Source organism: Typopeltis vanoorti, chromosome 19 (genome assembly GCF_054136105.1).
Source record: "Typopeltis vanoorti isolate ZY-2024b chromosome 19, IOZ_Tvanoo_1.0, whole genome shotgun sequence".
NCBI classification, from domain to species: Eukaryota; Metazoa; Arthropoda; class Arachnida; order Uropygi; family Thelyphonidae; genus Typopeltis; species Typopeltis vanoorti.
In genome coordinates this window covers 66,519,430-66,545,220 of record NC_143567.1, presented here as the reverse complement: position 1 = coordinate 66,545,220, position 25,791 = coordinate 66,519,430, and the positions used below count along the sequence as shown (strand labels likewise).

At 39.5% G+C, this 25,791-nt stretch overlaps 1 protein-coding gene across 1 annotated transcript in view; it reads left to right on the top strand.

Annotated features, from left to right (window-relative positions):
- LOC150096202 (uncharacterized) overlaps positions 1-25,791 on the top strand; it is an 881,296-nt gene that overhangs the window by 293,846 nt on the left and 561,659 nt on the right. Inside the window, exon 9 of the mRNA XM_090409004.1 lies at positions 19,771-19,950. Coding sequence (XP_090265130.1) covers positions 19,771-19,950 — 180 coding nt within the window. The remainder of the gene's footprint in view (positions 1-19,770; positions 19,951-25,791) is intronic.

The window sequence follows — 25,791 nt, the reverse complement described above, 5'->3', positions numbered from 1 at the left end:
GTAATAATACAAATATTATGTTATGTTCTCTGAAATGTATGAAACCAAATTTGATTAAATTTAATGCAGTGAGGTATATTATTAGAATGAGAGCATGGTTTTAAATCATAGAGGAAATGTAAACATCAGTGTTATACTCAATGGGCAGGTTTTGAAGAGGTTTTGAAGATATCTGGGAATTATGCTTTCTGGTGATGGAAGTTAGACCAGGAAATAATGAGGAGGATTTCACTGGGCCAAACCTTTCTTAACAGTGTAAGCAGTCTAATTTAGGAGGCATTGAGGTCCCATTGAAGTGCAAGCTTTTGATTAACAGAAGTTAATTTTTGTTTTATGCAGCAGAGACATGGAGACTGGAAAGGAAAAAAAAAAAGACAAATAGAATACAAGCATTGGAAATGAAAGTTTTAAGGACAATGTTGGCCAAAACAAGGAAAGATAGAATAAGAAATGTGAAGATTAGAAATGGTTTAGAACTAGAAAGTGATAAAGATGTGCTTGTGAATTCTCACTTGAAGTGTAATAAATTTAGTTTAATCCTTTATCCAAGTGTGAGCAAACAAAGTTTGCACCTGAAAATATCTTCAGGACTGAGGTAAGGTAGTACAACACCAGACAACTCACAGCAAAGGTGGATCAAGCTCTCAACTCCTTGTCTCAGTATCTCTCATAATGCACACACATCTCCTTGCAGACATGTATATTGCTATGCATTAAGGGGGGGGGGCACTACCCATACCGGTTTTGACCTTTATTGAGGTGGGTGAGAGTAAAGAATAAACCCATCATTGGCCTATTGAAAAATAAAGGGGTCAGAGTGCCCCCGAAGAGAAGTAAAAGAGGGGTAAGGAAGTGACAGAGAGGTCAAGGTGGGGTGCTGGGGGGGGGGAGGGAAGAGGAGAGGAAGCGGAATAGGATGGGAAGGGCAGGTGGGGAGATGGGGGATAGGGAAAAAGAAGAAAAATAGGCCTCAGCTCATTATTCTCATCTTGCTAGCTTAAAGCTATCAAGTGATATTTCCTCACCCTCCTCGGAGATCTGCCTCAAGAAATCAAAAGGACCACGGAGGTAGCTGGTGCCCAGGTGACCCGCCCCTTCAGGGCAGCCCGCCTCGAGTTGGCCTGCGCTGCCTGGGTTTTTCCTCTGAACTATCTCCGTGGGAGACCAGGAAACAAAACAGACCTCGGGGGGGGGGCGGCGCAGAGACCAAGAAGATGACTCGGAGTGGAGCTGCTGCTGCAGATGGAGATCTTAAAGCAGCAGCAGGCAGAACTTGATGGTGTTGTTTCTGACAGTACACAGGATTGGAGGTGAACACCACTTGTTGTTAAATTTGGTGTCACCCAGAGCCTCTCTCTCGAGATGTAAAAATCTTCTTAAGGAGCCATAGAACATGTAGAGGACGATCCGAGAGAGATCCAACAGACTCGGAGGATTAGCATAGTTGGAAAATTTTTTCCTAACCTTCCAGATGTGATATTTGAATTCATTGATGATAAATACTAGTAACTTCTGCCTGTTGTTGGCTGGTGGAGCGAACTGCAGGAAGATCACTTGCTCCTGCAGTAGGAGGGGGATGTGGAGCACGTCGCTTAGCCTCCTCCAGATGAAGATGGAGATGGGACACTCGTAGAAAGCGTGCTCTACGGTGTCCGGGCTCCAGCAGAAGCTACATAATGGGTCCAGGTTGTTGTTGAACCACCACTTATTCACATTGACTGGAAGGTGTCCATAGGCTATCCTCCAGGCCAGGTCCTTTCTCGACGGGTAGCCTCGATGTTTAGATAGGTGGCCGAAGAGGATGTCATTGTTGTTGATTCCTAGATCCGGAACGTCAGTATGAAGGATGTTAAGGAGATGATCATACCACATCTTGCTGTTCCGGATCCCGGCAGTGTTGACACCCGACGAGCGGAGTTGTTGTACTAGCTGGCAAAGTCTATTGTAATCCTCTGGAACAATATCTGCTTTGGGACCCTGGTGGGCTGGGATCCCAAAAAGGGGAAGCTTGAAGCCTAAGAAATACCACACAGGATAGCTACAGGGATGGTTGGTCTGTAGTATCCTGCTAAGATGGAAGGCGGTATTGCTCAGGTATTTGATGTTAAGGACGGGGAGGCCAAAGCCTCCCAGCTTCTCCGGAAGTTGAAGGATCTTCATATCAACCTCCTAGCATAGACTGCCCCAGAAGAACTTCAAGGGTTTCCTGTAAAGCCGAAGTTCTTGATCTTCGCTGATGTTTGTTATATTTACGACGTGCTGGTACATAGGGCACAAGATGGTCTTGATGACAGTAGCCCTAGAGGAGAGCGACAGCTGTCCGTTTGTCCAGTCCTTGAGACGCTCAACTGTGGTGTTGATAAGTTGTTGAACGTCGAGCACGGGCTATGCTGCAAATGGGACCCCCAGGATGGTAAGGGGGTCTCCTGTAGGGACAAGACCCATGGGGATGTTGTTTAGGTCCCAGACTCCATACGTCTTGATCTTAGTTTTGTCGGGGTTGGGTGTTAACCCCGACACTTTGAACCTCTCTAAGATGTTGAAGAAGCTCTGTATGGAGTCGTTGTCCCTGAGGGTGCCCACCACATCGTCCGCATATGCAATTACTTTGGAGTCATCCGTGGTGAGTAGTAGTGGAATCCCTCTCACAGCTCTTGAGCTGTTGACTGCCCGTAGAAATGGCTCAAGGGCTAGTGCAAAGAGCAGTGGACTGAGGGGACACCCTTGTTTGACCCCTTTCTGGATGTTAATGGGGTCTGAAAGGTGTCCATTGATGAGGAGGCAGGTGGAGCTGTTCATGTAGCTTCCTCTGATGATGGAAAGCAGTCCGCTGCTGACCCCGACTTTCTGCAGGATGTTGAACAGAAAGGAGTGCCGGACGCTGTCGAACGCTCAGTTGAGATCGATAGTCAGCAGTGCCATTGAGTACGTCTTAAGGTTGACCAAACTTAGCAGTTCTCGGATGAGGATGAGATTAAACTCCATCGATCGGCCAGGAACACCATACACTTGTGTGCTGTTGATGACGTATCTCATCCCCAGCTTCAGTCTGTCATTGAGAACACGGGCGAGGATCTTGTAGTCCGTGTTCGACAGACTGATGGGCCTCTAGTTTTTGATGTTGGATGGATCCCTGTTGGCTTTGGGGATGAACACTGTATGGCATTCCACGAATTCTCGCGGTACATTCCCTGTGTTGAGAAAGTTGTTGAATAGTTCCACAAGAATGGGGAGGATGTAGTCCCAGGCTTCTCGATAGAGTTCTGTGCTTAGTCCGTCTGGCCCAGGCGCTTTCTTCGTACGGCACTGCTTGAAGGCTGATGTTATTTTGGCCGCTGTAATTGGTGCATCCAACCCTGCTTGGATGTGTACAGGGAAGGGGTCAATATTCCAACAGGAGTAATCTTGGGGGGTACTGTTATCCTGGTAGAGGGTGTTGTAGTACCCCCAGAAGGCCTTCAGGATGTCGGGTGTTGTGGTGTAAGTACACCCGCCTTCAGTGATGGTGGTTATGGTTCTCTCCTGTCGAAAATTGACATAGCGCCTGTTGTAGAAAGCAGCCGATTGCCTGTCTTCCGAGTGGAGGTGGAGTCGGATCTTGGTGTTCTTGTCTTCCACTTGCTTCTGTCTCTCCACTTCAATGTCGAGATTAATGTCACGGATGGCGTTGTGACATGGAAAGCCTTGGCGTTGGCTGGCCACGAACCAGCTTCTTTCCTTGTATAGATCACGAAGCCGAGATCTTCTGAGAAAGGCACGTTCTAGGCCCCATTTTATCATGTTTTCTTTGATGTTAGATTTTAGTTGTGCCCACGCGTCCCAGTCCCAGCCAGCAGTGCTCCAAGTGGAGCACAGTTGGTTAAGCTTAGCCGAGAACAAGGACGGGAAGTCTGGTGGTAACTTCCAGGGGCCCGGACCAACTTCTACTGCTTCTAGTGGATGATACGTGAGCACAACCATTTTGTGGTCCGAGATGGTATAATTAATTTGAACGTGCCTTATGGCTTCGGATCTGGAGACAAGGGAGGGTGACAGGTAGAACCGGTCGAGCCGTGTGCCGATACCTTGGCCTGTCCACGTATAATCCCGACAGTAGGGGTTGTGAGCTCTCCAGATATCCGTTAGCTGGAGATTCTTGAGGTGAACTTGAGGTGAGGGTAATCCCAATACAGGTACTGCCTGTAGCCAGCAGTACCTGTATTGGGATTACCCTCCACTTTATCGTAGGCCGGGTCCGCCACGATAAAGTGACGTGATGGGTGCCATATAAGTAAGTGTAAAGTGACTGGAAGAAAGTCGATCTTGATGTTGGATCTGCCGGGGCGTAGATGTTAATGTACCTGGTGATACAGCCCCGGTACTTCCAGTCAATGGCGAGAACTCTCCCTTCTGCATCCCTCTGGATGTTATAGAAGGCTCCGAGGAAGGGGGCTAGCATAAGTACCCCGACCCCGGCGCTGTTTCTGTTGCCGAAGCTCCAAAACGTTGTTACGGGGTACTTATGGCTTAGTTCCTGCATGTCCTTGTAGTGGAAAAAGTGTGTTTCCTGCAGGAACAAAAGCCGGATGTTGAACGCTAGCATGAGCTTCCACACCTCCTCTTGTTTTGATGGTGAGCGGAGCCCTCTGATGTTGAGCGAGGCAACGCAAAAAGGGGGTGGCGGCATTATGATGTTTTACGTTGTTATACCCGGCCTAGGTCCTTGATTCGCAATTGCTTGACATATTTTATTAAGGCTTTAATTTGTGGGGGGGGAGGTAGTATATCCCTCATCCTGCAGACCGGCTGCCAGTTCTGCATACGAGCTCGAGAGGACCTCGAACTCGTGATGACTGTTCTTAATCTTAAAACTTGCTAATTTATTGTCCACTATTTGATGGTCAAAGCAGTTGAATTGAGAGCCGGTGTGTCTACTAATTTTAGAGTTAATGCTCTCTTGATGGCGGGAAGGGGTTTCCACCTCCATTTCGGACTCAGATGTTGTTGAGTCCGTGCTTTTGCTGGAGCGGCTTCGATGTTTTTTCCCCATTTTAGGGGAAGCCTGCTCCTTCCTCTTCTTAGGAGGTTCTTTGGGGGGTGGAAGTTGATGTTTCCCTTCCTCTGTCTTCTGTTCTTCTGCAGGGTGGACTCTGGCTACTATAGGGGAAGTATTAGAAGCGTCTACAGACGAAGCTTCCCCCGATGTTGTTGAGGGGGGGGGGTAACTGGTGAAGTGTTATCCATAGCTTCTTCTGTACCCTCGGTTGTTTGTTGTTCCTCCATCGCTGGTAGTGGTACGGTTGAAACGACCGAGGGGGGGGACTGTTTCCTCAGCTGATGTTGTTGCTGGGGGGGAAACAGTACCTTCTGCTGTTGATGGTGCAGGACGTTTCGTAATTTTCCCTAGAACTGTTTGAGAGAATGTTTTCTCCCCGATGGTGTTGGGGAGTACCGGAAATTCACCGGCGTCTTGAGCAGGCTGCGGGTTCAACGGTTCAATCGGTGCCCCTGCCCGCTCTGCAAATGTGCGCAGAGGACACGATGTTATTTTGTGCTCTGTATTGGAGCACTTTCGGCAGGGGTGTGGGCACTGGCTGGAGATGTGCCCGACGCCGATGCAGTTGAAACACTTGGCTCGGGGGCAGTCACCACCCAGATGTTCAGTCGAACCACATCGCAGACACTGTCTTTGTACCCCGGGATAATTAACCATGACACGCGATGTGCCGATGGTAACGATGTTTGGCACTGGCTGTCGCATGTCCATGGTAAAGGTGACTTCGCCGGAGTACCAGGCGGGGTCCTCCTTAGAGACGCTCTTCTCTATATTACTCACTTTCTCCCACTTACTAAAAGTTTGTACAAGCACGTCTTCTCCGGCTTCTAGTTATTCCATAGGGAAGCGGTCGATCTTAATTTGACGTACTTGTGACCCCACCATGGTAGGGGTCACCTGCTTCCCTTGGACGGGGAAACCCTTCAGAAGTTGATCTCTCGAAGCTAAATTCTTTACTACTATAAGAAATCGTCCTCCTCCATATGGGGTGAAGGAGTAGTTGTTAGAAACTCCTATTATCTCCTTAAGGGCTGTAGTGAGTGCTCTAGGATCCTCCATTCCTGGAATCTCCACTCCTAATGTCCGGGTCCTGGGGGGGACGGGGATTATTCTGCTCATGGTTGATCTCTGCGTTCTAAAAAAAAGAGAAAAATAAAGAGTCCTAAGACTCTGTAAGGAAATCCCGTAGTGCGTATAAACGCACTACCAGCAAGTTAGTAGAGTTAGAACTAAGAATACAAAAGGTTAGTACAACCAACTAAATAACAAGTATAAATAACAAATTATTATTAGTAAGTAACAAATGTAACAATGAATAAATACAATACTGTCCTGCGGCAATCGAGGTCTCTTCAGTGGGAGCCAGGCCCAGAGTGGAGATACTAAGGCAGAAGCAATATGAGAAGTCATCCTTACCTATAGGAGTTGCCAAAAGGTGTGCCACCTTATTATTAAATTACTCTGAATTTAGAGAAAGTTGTTGAAAGTTTATTTTTTCACTTGGTTAGACTATAATAAATTTAGTTTAATCCTTTATCCAAGTGTGAGCAAACAAAGTTTGCCTGAAAATATCTTCAAGACTGAGGTAAGGTAGTACAACACCAGGCAACTCGCAGCAAAGGTGGATCAAGCTCTCAACTCCTTGACTGAGACAAGGAGTTGAGAGCTTGATCCACCTTTGCTGCGAGTTGCCCGGTGTTGTACCTTACCTCAGTCCTGAAGATATTTTGAAGCACAAACTTTGTTTGCTCACACTTGGATAAAGGATTAAACTAAATTTATTATAGTCTAACCAAGTGAAAAATAAACTTTCTCACTTGAAGTGGTTCGAACATATAATGAGAATGAATTTAGAAGCAATACCTAGAAGAATGCATGAAATGAAATGAAATTTGAAATCAATGAGGCCAAAAGGAAAACTATAGAAAAGGTGGATAGATCAGATAAGAGATCTAGAAAAAAGAAACAACTGAAACACTCAAACTGGAATACTGTTCATGAAGGAAGAATTTAGGAGGATAAAAAGAAATGGAAAGATTTGATCCACCTGATCTGACATTTTCAGATAACATGTTATTATTATTATTATTACACCTCCATGGAGTCAACAGGCTCATCATCAGAGATTCATTATTATTATTAACATCAAACCTCCATGAAATCAAAAGATTCATTAGGAAGTCCATTCTTTCACACAAAAAAAGATCATTGAACCCACCTTAAACCATGTGCAGTTTCTGTATGCACCACACTCTCAAGTAAAGGTGGGTATTTCACACATCAGTCACTTTCCATGAAAAGAACTGCTCCTCACTCCATGTGCACATCCTCCTTAAATAGCTTCCTGGAATGGCCTTTTGTTCAATCCCTGTCTCCATCTATTCTATGAAAAATCTCCTCACCTAGATAACAACCACTCACCAACTTTATGTCTCAATTGCATTCCCTCAAACTGTCTTTATATCTCATCCCATATTCCAGAAACATCATACTGCCTTAGTGAATTTTCTCTGAATCCTCTCTAAGATATATTCTCATCCCTCTCGAAAACTAGGCAACCAGATTCATATGTAGCAAAGGACTTATACAAGTGAACAATGACCTCTTTGCTTTGACATGTTAATGTCCTTTTCACATTGCCATAATCCTTTGTGATGTACTCACAATTTTAGTAATCTAATCTATAACCTTTGTCTTTGTCCACCACTACCACCACCTCTCAGATTTCTTATCTACTTCCTTCAAAAATTTTTCCTTTAATTGTATACGAGGTGCTACCCAAAAGTTTGGAGAATTTCACCATAAAAAAAATTACTATCCTAGCTCCTAGTGGAGGTCCTTGACTGTAACTATGTTCAGCACCTCCTGCAATTCTCTCTGGATATCCTCAATTGTATCAAAAAACAATGCCCTTTCAGCTGGAATATCATCTTGAAGGACAGGAAAAAGGTGCAGGAGGCAAATAGGGAGATAGGGAATGACTGTTTTTTTTTTTTGTTTTTTTTTTCCCTGCAACTGTCAAACAACGAGTGATTTGTGGGAGGGTGCATTGTCATGGTGCAGAACCCAGTCATTGTTCTTCCACTTGTGTGGATGTTTGCACTAAACACTCTACCTTAGCTGCTTCAAAACCTCAGGAAAAATTCTCATTGACAGTTTGACCTGGGGGGTGGGGAAGAATTCCTCATGGACAATACCTTGGATGTCATAAAAAGGATCAACATTGACTGACATTGCTCTACAACGTTTTTTTTTTTTTTCAATGATGAATTTAGTGACCTCTGCTACAACAACTGCTTTGTTTCAGGATCATAACTGTAACTGTAATGTATATCCATGATTCATCACTGCTTATGACCTTGGAGAAGTTGGGGTTATCTCTGGTTTGATCTTTGAGCTCCCTGCAGACAGCAACACGGTGTTCTTTCTGGTTGTTGTTTGCAATCTCTGCACAGATTTTGCAGCAATACATTTCATGTTAAAAATGTACAACAAACTGCATCGAGAAGGCCTGTATGACAGTCCTATGATCTTGTAAACATTGCAGTTCACCTACAATCTGCAAAGATAACCTCGTCCCTATTGCAATGTTTTCCAGTTCAAAATGCTCATTGTTGTTGACAGGCATTTGTCTATCCTTGAATCATTTATACCAAAAAAAAAGTTTTGCTTTGGCTCATGGGATTATCACCAAATACCTCCATATGCATTTGGTGGGTTTCTGCACCAGTCTTTTTTTTTTTGAGGTATTCAACCTCAAATGTGAATCAATTGATGTGAAGCTTTATACAAATTTTATACATTAGCTTCTATATACAAATACAAATAGCTCAGTCGTGAAGATATTTCATGCTCACACTTGGATAAAGGATTAAACCAAGTGTATAATTTCTTGGCATCTTTAATTTATGAATGATACTATTCTCTCTTGGCTTGTCAACCTTTTATATCCTGTTAACTTGCATTATTATAAAATCTGTATCCTGTCTGCTAAACCAATACAGCAATCCCTCGATTAGTGCGCCTAATGCGTTCTTTAAAACAGGCACATTAATCGAAAATGCACTAATCGAGTATAATTACCTATGGAAAAAAGTATAATTTGTTCCTCAAATTTCTTTTTTTATCCTTGATTTTTATATAAAAGAATTAGGGTATGTCTCAGGGCTTAGTTAAAGGCAAACTATGAAGCTGAAAGACAATCAAACATATTCAAAATATAAATCTATTATTATGGCGGGCATTCTGTTTCTTTTTTTCATACAATTGCCTCTTCTGCAAATTTTTCTGCTTCTCTCTTCACAAGGGCCAGTCTCTATGCATTGCTACTTAAAAGTTTCGGTTGCACGAAAAATATTTTAAATTTGTTTCTGTGAAATCTCTTTGGACTTGTCAGTAATTAAATTTTCTTCATATTCTTCAAGATCTTCTCACTGTGCATCTAAATTTAGCAGGTCGGAATCACTGAATTTCTCAGAATGAGATTTAATTAACTTAGATTCATTTGAAAAGCCTCTAAAATCATTTGCACAATGTGGAAGAATGTGCTTCCAAATGGATCGCATATTGCTAGCAGTAATTTAATTCGACTTTGTGACTTTATAATCAGGCTGAGATTTCTCTGATTTAGCCAGAAAAGTCTTGGAAGGCATTGGCTTCCAAAAAAAGACCGGTTTCGTCGACATTAAATATTCGTTGGTCACAATAGCCCCCCTTCTTATACAATTTTCTTCAAATCTCTGGATAATTTGTGGCTACTTCCTTATCGGCACTTGCAGCTTTGCCTGTGATTAGAACATTATGTAAGTTATTTCTCAAACCACCCAGCACTAACGTGGAATTCTTCTTTTCCATTATTGGTAGCCCTTTCTTTCAAGGTTGCAAAGAGACTTAATGCTATTGATTTAATAAGGTCAGTTCTTAGCAGGATCCATGTTTGGTTACAATCTTCGATCCGTGTACAAATAAGTCTCTCTAATTCAATCATTATAATACTTTGTATTCAGCAGTTTTGCTTAAAATTGCTCTTATATTTGATTCACCCATTTTTGTGTTCTTGTCTTATCTTTGCTCTGGACTCGCCTTGTTCACTTTCTTTATTATTTCAAGTTTTCATTTTCATACTTTGAATCATTTTCATACTTTCACTTTTTTGCTCACTAATTCTTTTACTCATGATGACAGGTTGGGAAAATACTTTAAAATAAAAAAAATGTAAGGAAAATAATTGCAAAGGAGGTATGAGATATGATCAGGAAAATGCTATGTAATTAGCAGATGACATAAATTTTGGCAGTAAAAATTTGGAATACAGTATACATAGCGTATATGGAAGTAGTGTACTATGCCATTAATAATAACTTTGTAAAATGTTTTAAATCAGTAACTAAATTATTTCCTTCTGGTGAGTGATATTTTAAAATAGTTAGCCATAAAAAATGTATAGATAGAAAATTTTTTAAAATCTGTAACATTTATTTTTAAGATGTATATAGGTGCACTAATCGAATTTGGGTATCGAAAAAAAATGACGCACTAATCGAAAATGCACTAATTGGGGTCGCATTAATCGAGGAATTACTGTATTTTGTGTTCTCCTCTCAGCTGTCATATCATTAGAACATTTTTATCAACTCTGCCAGTCCAGTGTTTAGAATCTTACATACCCTTATGTAACACACAGATTCATATCCAGGTTTAGAGATGTGTAAGCATTCATCAAATCTCTGATTATGACCTTGAAGCTTTTATTTTTTTTTGAAAAGACACATGAATTATTTATTTACATATAAAAACATAAACAAATTAAATATTATAGAACTTCTTTGGAAAGTTCATCACACATTCCCACCTTAATGTAAAACATCATATATACAAAGATGTAAGATTTATAGAAATATGACTATGATTGCTAATCTTCAATTAGAGAAACATCACAGTCACATATAATACTTCTCTTCTTAGCATGATTGACAGATATCAGCTTGACTTGGAACAATATCCAGGTCTTGAATTGTTTCATCTTGAATTCAGTTGCCTATTCAGAAGTGCTCAAAATATAATATTGAGTAATTATTTTACTTCAGATTAATCCACTCCTAAGTAAATTCCACGAGTTAAACATAATTGCTTTTAAACACAGAATGTCTGTTTGAATGCGTCATTAATTATTTGTGGATGATGTGAAGTTGGGAAGGGTTATCAGTAATAGTGCAAATGTGGCAGCATTGCAAGAGGATTGGAATAAACTAGACAGATGGGCAAATAAATGGGGATGTTGGTGCAAATGCAGCAACATGTCAAGTCTTGAGGTTTGGGCATCCATCGATGGGAGGATGCGTACTCGATTAGAGGAGCTGTACTGGAGGAGATGGGGGGAGACAAGACATCTGGGGTGATGATTGATAGAAAACTGAAATTCAGGGAGCATATTGCAAAGGTGGTGAAGGTAACTCAGAGGATTGCTGTAATACTGAGAAGGATGCTGACCTGCAGAGATAAAAGAGTTATCATTACATTGTATAAGGCCCTGATCAGACCACACTTAAACTATTGTTCTCAGATTTGGTCCCCAGGATTTGAAGGGGATAAATTGACTGTGGAAGGGGTACAGAGACAGATAACAAGGATGGTTTCAGGACTGTACAATATGAGTTATGAGGATCGACTGAGGGAATGTGGACTGCAGAGTTTGGTGGATAGAAGAAGGAGAGGTGATATGAACGAGACTTTTAAACTGTTGAGGAGGCAGTTACAGGATAGACATTGGGAGTTCTTTCACTTGGCAGAATGGCAGGAAGGAGCGATGACAAGGGGCCATCCCTGGAAGTTACGAAAGGAGGCATTGCGCAAGAGGGTGAGGAGTGGTTTCTTTGCGTGGAGGGTGGTTGAACCTTGGAATGCATTGCCTGAGAGAGTGGTTGGAGTGGGAATGGTCAATGGGTTTAAGGAGTGGTATGATAAACTTTGTTTCCTAAAACGACCTCCTACGATAAATCTTTTGACTCCATGGAGGCCTAGATAATAATAATAATAATAATAATATTCTCCAACCAATATTTTTCCTTATATCCACACAATATTAACTAAGATGGCAATGGGGGGTGGGTGGGAGATAGCAGCAAGAAAAATTAATTCTAATGGCCGGTGTCTATGAGAATAAAGTATAGTATTCCACTGAATTAATTATTCTTTTTTTATATCCTCACTAGGGGAAGAGCCCCCTGGTGCCTACAGGGCCCAACCCTCTGGGTTCCAGGCTGGTAAGCCAGTAAGGCGGAGACAAAATACATGACATAAAAATGTTTCAAATTTCGGCTTATCTTTTTATATATATAGAGTAAATAAAACATACTAATGAATAAGATTTTTCATCTTCTTCCTAGTTGGTTCTCTAGAGACATAAGACGACACACCCTTATCAATTTCATTTGATCCAGATACAGTATGAACATTTTCTTGTTGCTTACAGCTATTTGTATTTGCTATATGGCTGTCTTTTGCATTTTATAAATCCAGTATTTAACCACTGATCCATACTTAAGAATTTGAAAGCAAAAAATTACCATATTTACTTGAATATAACTTGCACTTTTTTCCCAAAATTAAAGCTAAAAAATCGTGGTATGAGATAAATGCAGGGATTTTTGGGAAACTAAAGTTTTCAGAAAAAAAACTGAAAATGGTGTGACTTACCAAGAAGCTCCTATTCGGTATCGCTACTTTTGGCATCGAGAACAGTTTCCTTGTGTACATCGTCAAAGTCATCTATCCAAATAGCTTCATCTTCTTTCCCATTATTTCAAGCAAAAATTACTGGTAATTTACAAGACTTGATATACTTGACGAACAGTCTTTCACAAATGACTAATGAGAAGTAAAAGCAGAGCGTGAAACAGACAGTAATGGTAGGCCAGTAGAGATAGAGCAACTATGAAGAAGTGCATATGATTTGTGCGGTATTAACAAATGATTGCAGGAACCAAAGACAAAGGCAAGCCAACAGTTGAGTTGAAATGCTAATTCTCTTCAACCAAATTCCATAATATCTGAAACACATTCACTATATATTTCTTAGTTTTAACACATTCACAAAAGGGTGGTGTCAAGCAAAACCATATGTTGCACCAGCAACATATGATTTTGCTTGAGTCTATACAGCAGTTTCTGTTAGAGGGGAGATGTGATTCATTAGTTAGTGCCGATTTTATCCCAGTTGTCTCTAATTGGGATAAAATCCCAAATTGTTGAGAAATATATTACACAGACTGCAAATGTCTCTGTACCTTATTCAGGAATGCAATAAAACTACTTGTTTTTCTTGCATCTTCAGTATAGTGATGCTGTTGGGGAGGGTGTGTTGTTTACCTCAGGGAGCGAGTTGCTATCTCCAGGACATGAATGTCGTGGCCATAGTAACTCACAATTTGAGTAGGAGAATTCATACATAATATATAATTTATTGAGAAATATATATACATTTAAAATAATTCTTATTTTCTTAATAATGATTCCATGTGTTAATGATGCACAGCCAAAAATTGCCACATACCCCCCTGAAGACTTTTTGCGTACCCCTGGGAGTATGCATACTACACTTGGAGAAACACTGTTGTAAAGGATCAAAAATACCATTTATTACTCATATTTCTCCTTTATTTGGATTATTTTTAGATGGTTTTGCTCATTGAGGAGTATTTTCAAACCTGTAACTGTAGAGTTCAGTAATTGGTGGGCGATTCCATTTTTGATATTTGACATGAATACTAATTTTGGAATTCTTTGTGGGTCGAATTTAGAATGGTGAAAACCCAATACCTGGAACGAACACGCACAACTTCTTTATACAATTTTATGGACTGGTTTATCACAATATAATCAGTTAATGTTGGAAGTTTATTTTGCACTTGGTTAGACTATAGTAAATTTAGTTTAATCCAAGTGTAAGCAAACAAAGTTTGCTCCTGAAAATATCTTCAGGACTGAGGTAAGGTGGTGCAACACCAGGCAACTCCGAGCAAAGGTGGACCAAGTTCTCATCACTCCTTGTCTCAGTATCTCCCATAATGCAAAGCACATCTCCTTGCGGACATGTATACTGCTATGCATTAAGGGAAGGGCCACTACCCAGACCAGTTTCGACCTTTATTGAGGTCTCGTCAGTGAGAGGCAGACCCAAACGTGGAGATACTAAGGCAGAAGCAATAGGAGAGGTCATATTTATCTATACAAGTTGCCACCTTATTATTGAAATACTCTGGATTTAGAGAAAGATGTTGGAAGTTTATTTTGCACTTGGTTAGACTATAGTAAATTTAGTTTAATCCAAGTGTAAGCAGACAAAAGTTTGCACCTGAAAATATCTTCAGGACTGAGGTAAGGTGGAAAGCAGATTCGGTCTCTAGCAGATTCAGAAGCAATAGCATTCTCTTTAATGGAACAACCTCTAGTAGTAGAACTAATTCCTCAAGTTATACTACTAAAGGAACATATTTATTAGAAATTTGTTAACTAAAGGTAAATCGAACAGCCTTATATTGAGCTGACAGGGTGTTTATTCTCAGAATCTCAGCTGTTTCATTTCATGAGTTTGATTCTCATCATGACGAGGGGGAATCCTTATATGGACTTTTTCAGTTGAAGGTGAGTTAGCCAATCTCGTACAGTGGTAGCAGGGTTTTTTCTCCTGGAAATTCGGGTTTTTCATCCCCCTTCTAGACAGATCAATCTTCAGAACACACACAATTTACAGACAAAAAATACTGTTGTTGGTGATGATGGGCAATAGATGTCGTTGATGGTAGTGGGGTCGTAGTTGGAGAATTGGGTAGCGGTGGAGAGGATGACATGTATTTGGCGAGATAGAATGGTCTGCCCTCCCACAATGAGTCCTTGGACTCCCTGGAGGTGTCACGTAATAATAATAATAATAATAATAATTAAGGAGAAAAATAGTTTGTTTCTTCTTTACACCAAAAATATTCCAGTCACCTGTGACATTGCATTCTGAATAACATCTAAAGATTAGAATATACTAATATCTATTAAGACATATTCTAAATAACAGTTAAAGAAAACAAACTATTTCCTTAAATATTGGTTACAGGTGCCTCACTAGAATCATGCTTTGTATTGTAGAATCTTTAAAGGAAGACAGCTTCTCTAATGAGTGAATGCTGAAAAAATTGCCATTTTAACATATGGTGAATAAATACCTGCTAGTTAGGACACACACCAAAAAGAAATTATTTTCTTCTTAATTCAAGCAAATACTGTACAGATAAATTTCCCAGTGAAAGCATACGCGAAAAGCACTTTCATTTTACTCACACATTTCTCTTCAATTATCTAAACTTCAGTCCCTTTCTCTTCTGTACCAATATGTTTTTTTGTCATAACGAGCTGACATGTCTCCCTCTCTCTCTTTTCTCTCCTTCTTCCTGCTTCTTCTCAGTCACATGATCTCTGATGAATCAGTTTGGGCTGCTATGTAAACAAGTTCAAAATGAAATGTCTGACTGTGCTTGCCATGTAATACACAATCTTCACAAAATAACAGATAAATGTATCTCAACAAATTTTAAACAAAAGAAAAACAAAGAGAACGGGAATGCAAGAGGAACAGGAAAATGTGGGGAGCCCAGCTGGACAGGTAGACATGGCATAGGGAGAGTAGATGTTGGGAGTAGTAGTGAATGTGTGTATGGGGAAGATCAGAATGAAAATGGAATAGATTAGGATGTGAGTGTGGTAGTTGAGACTGAGTGAATATATGTGGTAAGTGGTAATAAAGGTAATTGTGCAAAGGCAGGTGTGTTGGGAAATTCACAACCAAATCAAAAAAGTGCTCCCTCAATAATTCCAATATATTCTTTGCAGCTATTAGTGTGCTGCCATGACTATCCACCAATGTTAGTTTGCCATAATTATTCTTTCTCTTGCTTGCCATGTAATGGAAAAATTCCCTTGAGATAACCTTGGCCTGATCAGCCAATCTCCTCTCATACTGTACCTTTTCTTTCTTATCTGATCACCACCATGCTCATCACCTTCCTAGCCTACACCTTATACTCTTCATGGATCTGGTCACCACCAATTACCTTGTACCTCTTCCATAACATTTTCTTTTCCAGCACAGCTTGCTTGATTTCACTGTTGATCCATTTCACTCCCACTCTATTTACTCGGTATGCAGTCATACATTGCTTTTATACTGCCTTATGAGTTTCCATTCATTTTCAGTGTCTTTTCTACTCAGCTTATCTACCCAATGCACTGATGCTAACTGACCAGATCTTCCTATAATCACCCGCTTTATACATCCACATGTATCCATTTTTGGCAGTGACTTTTTCTTGTTTCATCACTTCCCAAACAAGTACCTCATGATCACTCTCACCAACTGGTGGCAGTGTTAACACCTCATTAACAACTACATCTTGTGAAGTTATCACCAAATCCAAAACATTAAAACTTCTAGTTGCTTCTATCATGTGCTTCTTAAGATACTTATCTCTCAGAAATTCTACGAACTCGCTCTCCTTGTTCCCATACATACTACTCCTCCGTCTAGTCTATATTCCTGTAATTAAAGTCTCCCATCAGGATCATCTTCTTTTTACATGCCCAACTAATTTCCCTAAACATTTCACAATCAGTATTCTCTGCATTCCCTGGCCTATAACAGCACCCTATCAAATATACTAACCTGTTTATTTCAACTTCGCACCACACAGATTCAAAATCTGTGCATGCACCATCAACTTCCGCTCTTTGCGGACACAATTCCTCTGCAATCATTAATAGCACTCCGCTTCTCTTTTCACATCTCTATCCTTCCAGAAAATTATAGATCCTTCTAATTCTATTCCCGACATCACATCCTCTTCAGACAACCAAGTTTCACTTATTCCAATTACTTTTGGGCATACGTCTCAATTAATGCCACAAACTCAGCTCTCTGGTTTTGAATACTCCTTACGTTTGTGTATAAACATATCACTCACTGTGTGTTTGAGGCCATCCTACCAGCACCAACATTCTCTATTCTAGCTGCTATACTACTTTGACCACTCCCTTATCCTGAATGTGATTTCCATTCTTACCTGTCTCATCCTCACCTTTATGCATTCCATCACCTTGCAGCTACATCTTCTACCTCATAATCCATCTTCCTCCTGCTGCACAGTCTATTGATTTGTGCTATCCTGTTTCACAGGTAGACTCTGATTATTTGCTACATTAATTTCTTGACTGCGTGCCTTCTCAGAAAACAATAGCCTTTCTAAATGCCCAATACCAAACCCATTCAAATATAATCCATCAGATTTACAAATTGAACCCCTTTTGCTTCACACAACTCAGCCATCTTACTATTCATTATCTCCTCTCCTTCTCAATTCAATGTTATCATATCTGGGCAACACACCTATGACTTTCCCAACAACACTATCCTTTACTTGCTGCAACAACTTCCTCAAGTTCCTATCAACATTCTTCTTCTCCCCAACTAAGTCATTTGTTCCCACGGCTACCACTAATTCTGATGCCTTATATTTCCTTTTCTGCAATGCATCAGTTATTTGCTTTATTGTTACATCAGGAAAGCACGTTTTGTGCACTTTATTGGTAATCACACCTCTAATGATTGAGTCCCCATGCACTGATATATGACTATTCTTTGATTTTTTTCTTTATAACAGTAACTTCCTCCTTCTCCTTATCATCAGCCAATCTCATCTTTAGCTGTTTAATATCCTCTTCTAGATGTTTCATTTTGCTTTTCATCTTCATTAACTCCTGCCAAAGCTCTTCTATTACAGTCCTGATGTTTGCTCCCATTTCTAATCGCTCTAATCTATCTAGACACTTTTCACATACATTAATGCTTTCCTTCTTCTCATTTATCCAAACAGTCTGCAGATCTTTTACATTTTTTGGTGCACACATATAGCAGTTTTCGCAATGAATCCACTGCGAAAAATCCAAGGCAAAGTCAGACTTTTGTACAGAAGCCTTCCATGCCGCTGACATATGTTTCTTTATGGATGCCATCTTTAGAAGCTTGGATACAAGTGTATCCAAACTGAAAAGAATGCAGCACAATTAGCGACGAAAAGCCACACTATACACTAACTAAAAGCACATTTTTATCACAGCTCAATCCAAAACATGTTTTGGATACAACCCACAGGACCTCCTGGAGAAAAACCACCATGATCGACCATAGTAAATTCAAAAAAGAAAGACTGTTATTAAAATCTTCTGCGGCACTCAGAAATCAATCAAATTTAAATAAATATGGTTGCATAAAACTTACCAAAATTTGGGAAACATTAATTATCAGAGGTCCCACTTTACCTCCTATGCCACTTACGAACACCCATAGAGGGCACACCACCTAGATAGGACTTTAGAGTCACCCACGTTTCATTTAGTATTGTGTTGTACTTGAGTGTGTGTTACAGAAGTTATTTGTAGTCCCTGATGATGTCTCAGTGACTGAGACAAATTGGAAGCATTAAAATTAGTTTTTAATCATTTCCTAGTGCTGTAAATATTTCATTAAATCTCCAATATGATGTCCTCCCAGCACTTAAGCCTCAACACATGAATCACTCATTCAACTATTTCTTTTGCTTCTATCACATTCCTGCCATCAGCGTTTCCATTAAGCTCTCCTGTACTTTATATTACTCATGCTGATCATGTTTTCTTTATGTTCAGCTTCACAGCGTTTTTTTTGCATCTCTTCCTTAGTAATTGAAAGTTTATTTTTCACTTGGTTAGAGTATAATAAATTTAGTTTAATCCTTTATCCAAGTGTGAGCAAACAAAGTTTGCGCCTGAAAGTATCTTCAGGACTGGGGTAAGGTAGTGCAACACCAGGTCACTCCTTGTAAAGGTGGAGCAAGCTACTAACACTCCTATCTCAGTATCTCCCATAATGCAAAACACATCTCCTTACGGATATGTCTAATGTTATGCATTAAGGGAAGGGCCACTACCCAGACTAGTTTCAACCTTTATTGAGGTCTCTTCAGTGGGAGCCAGGCCCAAGTGGAGATACCAGCCAGAAATGTTAGCAGGTCATCTCTACCTATAGGAGTTCTTAATGCATAACATTAGACATATCTGTAAGGAGATGTGTTTTGCATTATGGGAGATACTGAGATAGGAGTGTTAGTAGCTTGCTCCACCTTTGCATGGAGTGACCTGGTGTTGCACTACCTTACCCCAGTCCTGAAGATACTTTCAGGTGCAAACTTTGTTTGCTCACACTTGGATAAAGGATTAAACTAAATTTATTATACCTCCTTAGTAATGATGATGCTCATCCATTTAATTCCCATATGGTTGATCTTCATGACCTTGTGTATGCAGTCTGATGCTTCTTCCTTCAAACATCACCTAATCATTTCTCATATACTCGGCATCCATCTCTTATAGTTTATTAACTACAGGGATGTTGCCAACTTTTGTTTGCTTATGCTTGGGTAAAATATGGTTGAAGAACAATAATATATTTTTTATCATGTATAATATGCCTTTTAATCCAGCAAAATTACTTGCTACTACTAAAACTGATGATTTGAATTCATTTCTGTTTTTGACAGAGAATCTTGTAAAACCTTGTCTAACTTTTCTAATTCAAATAAAAACGATTGCATACTCTTATTTTCACTTCACATTAATTTATTATTTACCTATAACGATAACTCTTTCATGTGTTATAGATGATGAAGGTAAAAAAAGCAAAAGAATTTTGACTGCTTTGGAAGATATTGATGATGATACAGATAAACTTGGCATTCCTTTTGTAAAGATTGATGACAAAGAGATTGCAGCAGATTATGGAATTGAAAAGTTTCCTATCATGGTATTATTTGAGAATCAGGTGCCCAATTTTTATAAAGGTATGCCTTAATTTTTATTTTTTTAATTTTTTTTTAAATTTTAGTTAGTATTATAATTATTCTTCCATTGAGCTCAATGTTTCAGTCATTATATATTTGCATCTGAAGGTTTTAAAGATTTTTGGTTTGTAAGAAGTAATGACAGAATTAGAGTATGTAAGGTACAGTGATGCAGCTTGCAGCTGTGTGCAGAGTAAAGAGTATGAATGATAATGCAATCCAAGAGAGAGAGACAGAAATGGTTATTTTGCATGTGATTATTTTATTATTATTATTACTTGACACCTCCAGGTTAGTCCAAAGACTCATTGAGGGAGGGCACCTACTGTAATGCCCACAGCGGGATTCGAACCCGCAGCCTTTTGACTGAAGAGTGGATATGCTAACCACTCGGCCAACCAAGCCAGCATTATAACGACAAGAATTGGTATTATGGACAAAAGCATGCATCAAGTCAAGTTAGGTAATTGAAGATGTGATGGTTAGGTGAAAGTAACATATTTTCTGGGAGGTGCAGTAAGCAGGATAACTGAGGTTTGTGAGCAAAAGACATTTACATGCATCTAAGTAGGTAGTCGGAATGAATGACTTGAAAGGCAAGAAAATGTAAAGGATTTTGAAGACATTGTTGCAGCAGATAAGACTAAATGTTGTTGAGAAGTGCTTACATATTTACTGAGCTGAACTATATAAGTCAGCTGTTGTTCACTTAATAAATTTATGGAGTTAATCTGAGTATTATTATTTTTTTTATTATTATTTCAGGCAACTCCAAGGAGTCGACAGACTCATCGAGGTAGGCCCTAACATCATGTCAAGAACAACTATTCGGCATTCACACAGTGTCTATCATACCTCGTCTTGAACTCATTCACAGTCATAGCACCCACAACAGACTATGACAGCTTATTCCACTCGTTCACCACTCTCCAAGTAAAAAACCTAGCTCTAACACCCTTGCTAACCACATTCTTGCTGAGCTTCCATGTATGACCCCCTAGTCCTCCCAGCACCAGTCCTATTCTCAAAAATATCTTCTGAATTAATCTTATAGAAACCCTTCAGTAATTTGAATGTCTCAATCATACCACCCCTTTTCCACCTATCAGCCAATTTTTGCAACCAACAAATCTTCAACCTGTTCTCATAAGGTTCATTTGATAGACCTGCTATCATCTTGGTCACTCGTCTCTGGATCCTCTCCACCTCCTCCCCATCAAGAAGAAACCCTGGCACCTATATCTGGGCACAGTAGTCTCATTGGGGTCTTATCAAGGCTTGATACAGAGGAACAATAACTTGTTTGTTTGTCTCTGCTTGTTAAAGTATTTTTCAGCAACCAAGTGATTTGATGAGCTAATTTAGCCACTTTTGCAATGTGCCCCCTAAACTTCAACTCCCTATCCACCAATACTCCCAAATCATATGGCATCAATCATATATATCATCAATCATCAATCATACCTCATCAATCTCCTGGAGTATGGTTCCACCAATGTGATATACTGCTGCTAATCTTTTCACCCCAAAATGCATAACCTTACACTTTGCCACATTAAATCAACATCCATTTTCCTTAGCCCAGTCCTCCAAACTATCCAAATCATCTCGCAAAATTTTGACATCCTGTGCACTCACTATTGCTCTACCCAACTTTGCATTATCAGCAAACAAGTGAACACTTCCTCTCAGATCCTTTCCTATATCGTTAATGAACAAATTGAAAAGTAATGGTCCAAGAACAGAACCCTACGGCACACCACTGGTCACAGGCCGTCTTTTGGACTCTACTCCTGAATAAACCACTCTCTGATATCTCTCCATCGACCACCCTCCTATCCATCTCACCAACCCTATATCCATCCCCATATTCTGCAGTTTACTGATTAGAATTCCATGTGGTATCCTGTCAAAGGCCTTAGCAAGGTCCAGTAGAATCAGTCTAAACCCATTACCCATATCCAGTTCAGCCGTCACTGTGTTATAAAACATGAGCAAGTTACTGAGGCATGATCTACTCTTCACAAAACCATGTTGTCAACCCATACAGTATGCCATTTTCATCTATCCAATCCTGTATTTTTCTACAAGACTAATTTGGACTAATTTCTACAAGACCTTGACAATGATTCCTGATATGCTAATTGGTCGGTAATTTACAACAGCAGTCTTGGAACCTCCTTTATGCAGTGGAACTATTTTCCCCTCTTTCCAGTATATGTTGGAATGGTTTGTGATAGATGTGCTGTATTTGAATTGATTTGGTCTTTGGCTTTTGGAGCAGCTGTTCTTGAATGAGAAACTAAATTTAATGAGGATGGATATAAAACAGCAAGAAACCAAGGAGTATGACAGATGAGCCATAGATTGTGGAAGGTGAGGAAGAAAGTAGATGTGTGAATTAGAGACCAATTGTGATAAGAGAGAGAGAGAGAGTAACTGTAATGGCCTCAAACCGAGTAGGATTGGTCTTTTCTGGAGAAGTAACGATTTATTATTATTATTATTATTACATAACACCTCCAGGGAGTTCAGCGACTCATCGAGGGGAGGGCACTTACTCTACAACTCTGTCTCCACCTCAATCCACCAACTACAACTACCACCATCATCTACTCCAATACCATCTACCAGCCATCACAACAACCACTAGTATTTTCACAGACAATCACAAACATCCATGCCCACGGTGGGATTCGAACCCACAGCCTTTTGGCTGGAGAGCAGGTACGCTAACCACTCAGCCAACTAGGCTGTCAATGGAAATGGAAAGAGAAGATTAGTGAGGTTTGGAGTTAGAGGTCATCATCATCATCAAATTCCTGACATGTACCCTCAAGGGGGTGCAGGATATGATAGTACTCGTACTACATGAAAAATTTACATCGCCACTAACTTCCTATCCACAATTTTCCTCCAATTCAATCTGTTACCTGTCAAGATTTCAACATTATCAGATCTTATATTTTGGTCTTCTAAAGCGCTTTTTACTTTATCAATCCACCTATATCTTGGTCTTCCTCTGGGTATTTTTCCTGCCAACCTGGCAGATAACATTTGTTTTGCTAATCTTTCCTCTCCCATTCTGTTTAAGTAACCATACCACCTCAGATTAGCTCTGCTAACACATTACTGGATGCTAACAATGTCAGGTTCTTTCCTAATATCCTCATTTTTAATATAATATTGCCATTTATGCCATCTGTTCATGCCCCTAATCTTTCTCAGGCCTCTCATATCTGCGGTCTCTAGTCTTTGGTTAAGTGTTTTATTTCTAACCCAGCTCTCAGATCCATAAGTTAAAATTGGCTTGAACACTGCCTTTTATACAGCTAATTTAGTGTTTTGACTAATTTCTCTCTTATTCCATATACGTTTATTCAGTTAACTTCCAACCATACCAGCTTTGTTGATTCTGTTGTCTATAAAATCTTGCCTAAGTAGCTGTAATGTTTAGCTTGTTCTATAGGTTTTCCCATTCACATTGTAGTTGATATTTTCAGTGCTTCTGCCTATTTTCATTGGCTTTGTCTTGTCATTGCTGACCTTCATACCATATCTATTGCAACAGTTATTCAATTTGTTCAGGGAATCTTGCAGACTTGTGCTGGATTTATTTAAAAGTATAACATCTTCTGCATAAAGTAGAGAAATTAACATCTCCAATTTTGATATCAGGTTTAATACAGCTTTCCTTCATAATATGATCCATATAGATAATGAATAACAGAGGGGATAATGTGCATCCTTGTCTGACACTAGATTTAACATTAAACCATCTTCCTGTACTTCTTTCAATTCTAACTGCTGACTTACAATTCAAATAAAGACTAAGTATTGCTTGATATAATGCTCCATTGACACCATACAACTGTAGTGTTTTGAATAGCTTTTCTCTTGGCACCTTGTCATTGCTTTTTCTAGATCTGCAAAACTTAATTACAGATCTTTGTTATGTTCCCATGATTTCTCAACTATTTGTTGTAAAGTGAAAATCTGCTCTGACAGCCTCTGCTTGGCCTGAATCCAGCTTATTCTTCATCAAGCTTTCCTTCCACAATCCTTCTCAACCGTGTCTCAAGTATACTTGTATAAATCTTACCAGGAACACTCAGTAGGGAAATACCACTGCAATTCTCATATTCAGTTTTATTTCCCTTTATATATATATATATAAATAAATATATATATCTATGTTGCCATCTATGGTCTTGACCATAGATGGCAACACTATCGGCAAGAGATTTTTTTTTCTAAGTTGATACATTTGTCATAAGTGTCTATGTGAAATTTCAAGTCATTCAATCAAGTAGTTTGTTTTATACAGCTGTCTGAAGCAAAAGTATTGTCTGTATTTCCTTGAAATGGATAAAATTGATTATCGTGCTGTTATAAAATTTTTTGTAAAAGAAGGTTTAACACTAAAAGAAATTTATTCAAACTTCATAAAAAGTTTATGGGCACTCTTCTCCTTCATTTCCGACAATTAAGAAATGGGCTGCCGAGTTTAAATGTGGCCGTACCAGCCTTGAAGATGATCCACATGAAGGACGTCCAAAAAGTGTAACAACACCAGAAATCATTGATCAAGTTCACAATATGGTATTGGATGACTGGCGAGTTCAAAGTGCGTGAAATTGCTGAGATTATAGGCATTTCAAAAGAACGTGTAGGATATATTTTGCATGAAGAATTGCATATGAAAAAGCTTTGCACAAGATGGGTGCCTCGCTTGCTCACAGCAGATCAAAAATACTTGCATGAAAATCTCTGAACAGTGCTTGGAGCATTTTAACAAGAATAAAACCGATTTTGTGTGTTGATTTATTACTTTGGATGAGACCTGGATTCACCATTACACACCAGAATCCAAACAGCAGGCAAAACAGTGGACAGAACTCGGTTGTTCAGCACCAAGGAAGACAAAGTTGGTTCCATCAGCAGGAAAGGCCATGGCATCAGTGTTGGGATGCTATAGGCATTTTGTTTATTAATTATCTTGAAAAGGGTAAAACAATTACTGGAGAATATTATTCCAGTCTTTTAAGCAGACTAAACAAAAAAATTCATGAGAAAAGACCTGGTTTGCAGAAGAAAAAAATAATATTTTTTGGCAAAAAATCAAGTGTTTTGGCAATGGGAAAATTAATGGATTCTGTACTATGAATTGTTGGAACATCCACCTTATTCCCCAGATTTGGCTCCCTTTGACTTCTATCTCTTTCCAAAACTAAAACTCTTTCTCACTGGACAGCATTTTTCTTCGAATCAAGAGGTGATCGCGGCTGTAGAAGGATATTTTGCAGATCTTACTAAGAACCACTATGGGGATGTCATAATGGCGCTGGAGCATCACTGGAATAAATGTATTAGTCTTAAAGGAGATTATGTTGCAAAATAAAAATAATTTTGAAATTATAAATTTGTTTTTTTTTCATTGCTAGGCCGAGAAATTTTCAGACCACCCTCTTATGCTGGAAACTAAGTAGGCTGAATATGTGCCATCCAAATTCTTGGAATTTTTATGCCACTATTATTGTTCAGATTAGGGTTGGTAATCAGAATTTCACAGGCTACTTTAAAATTTTCTTTCATACCAGGTTTTTGTATGATATAAACAGCAGGTACTTTTCCAATCAATTTGGTGTAGGGTGTTGAGAGCGTGATATGAGAGACTTCACCAAAATTGTTATATTTAATGTATCTTTTGTGTTCTTTTTTGCGTATAGGGATTGTATGTCCAGTTTCACCAATATAAGGTAAGTTACAGGTGCAGTAGATGCAATAAACTCCAGGATATGCCAGTGGGAGGAGAGGATCCATAGAGGAGTTGAATATGTT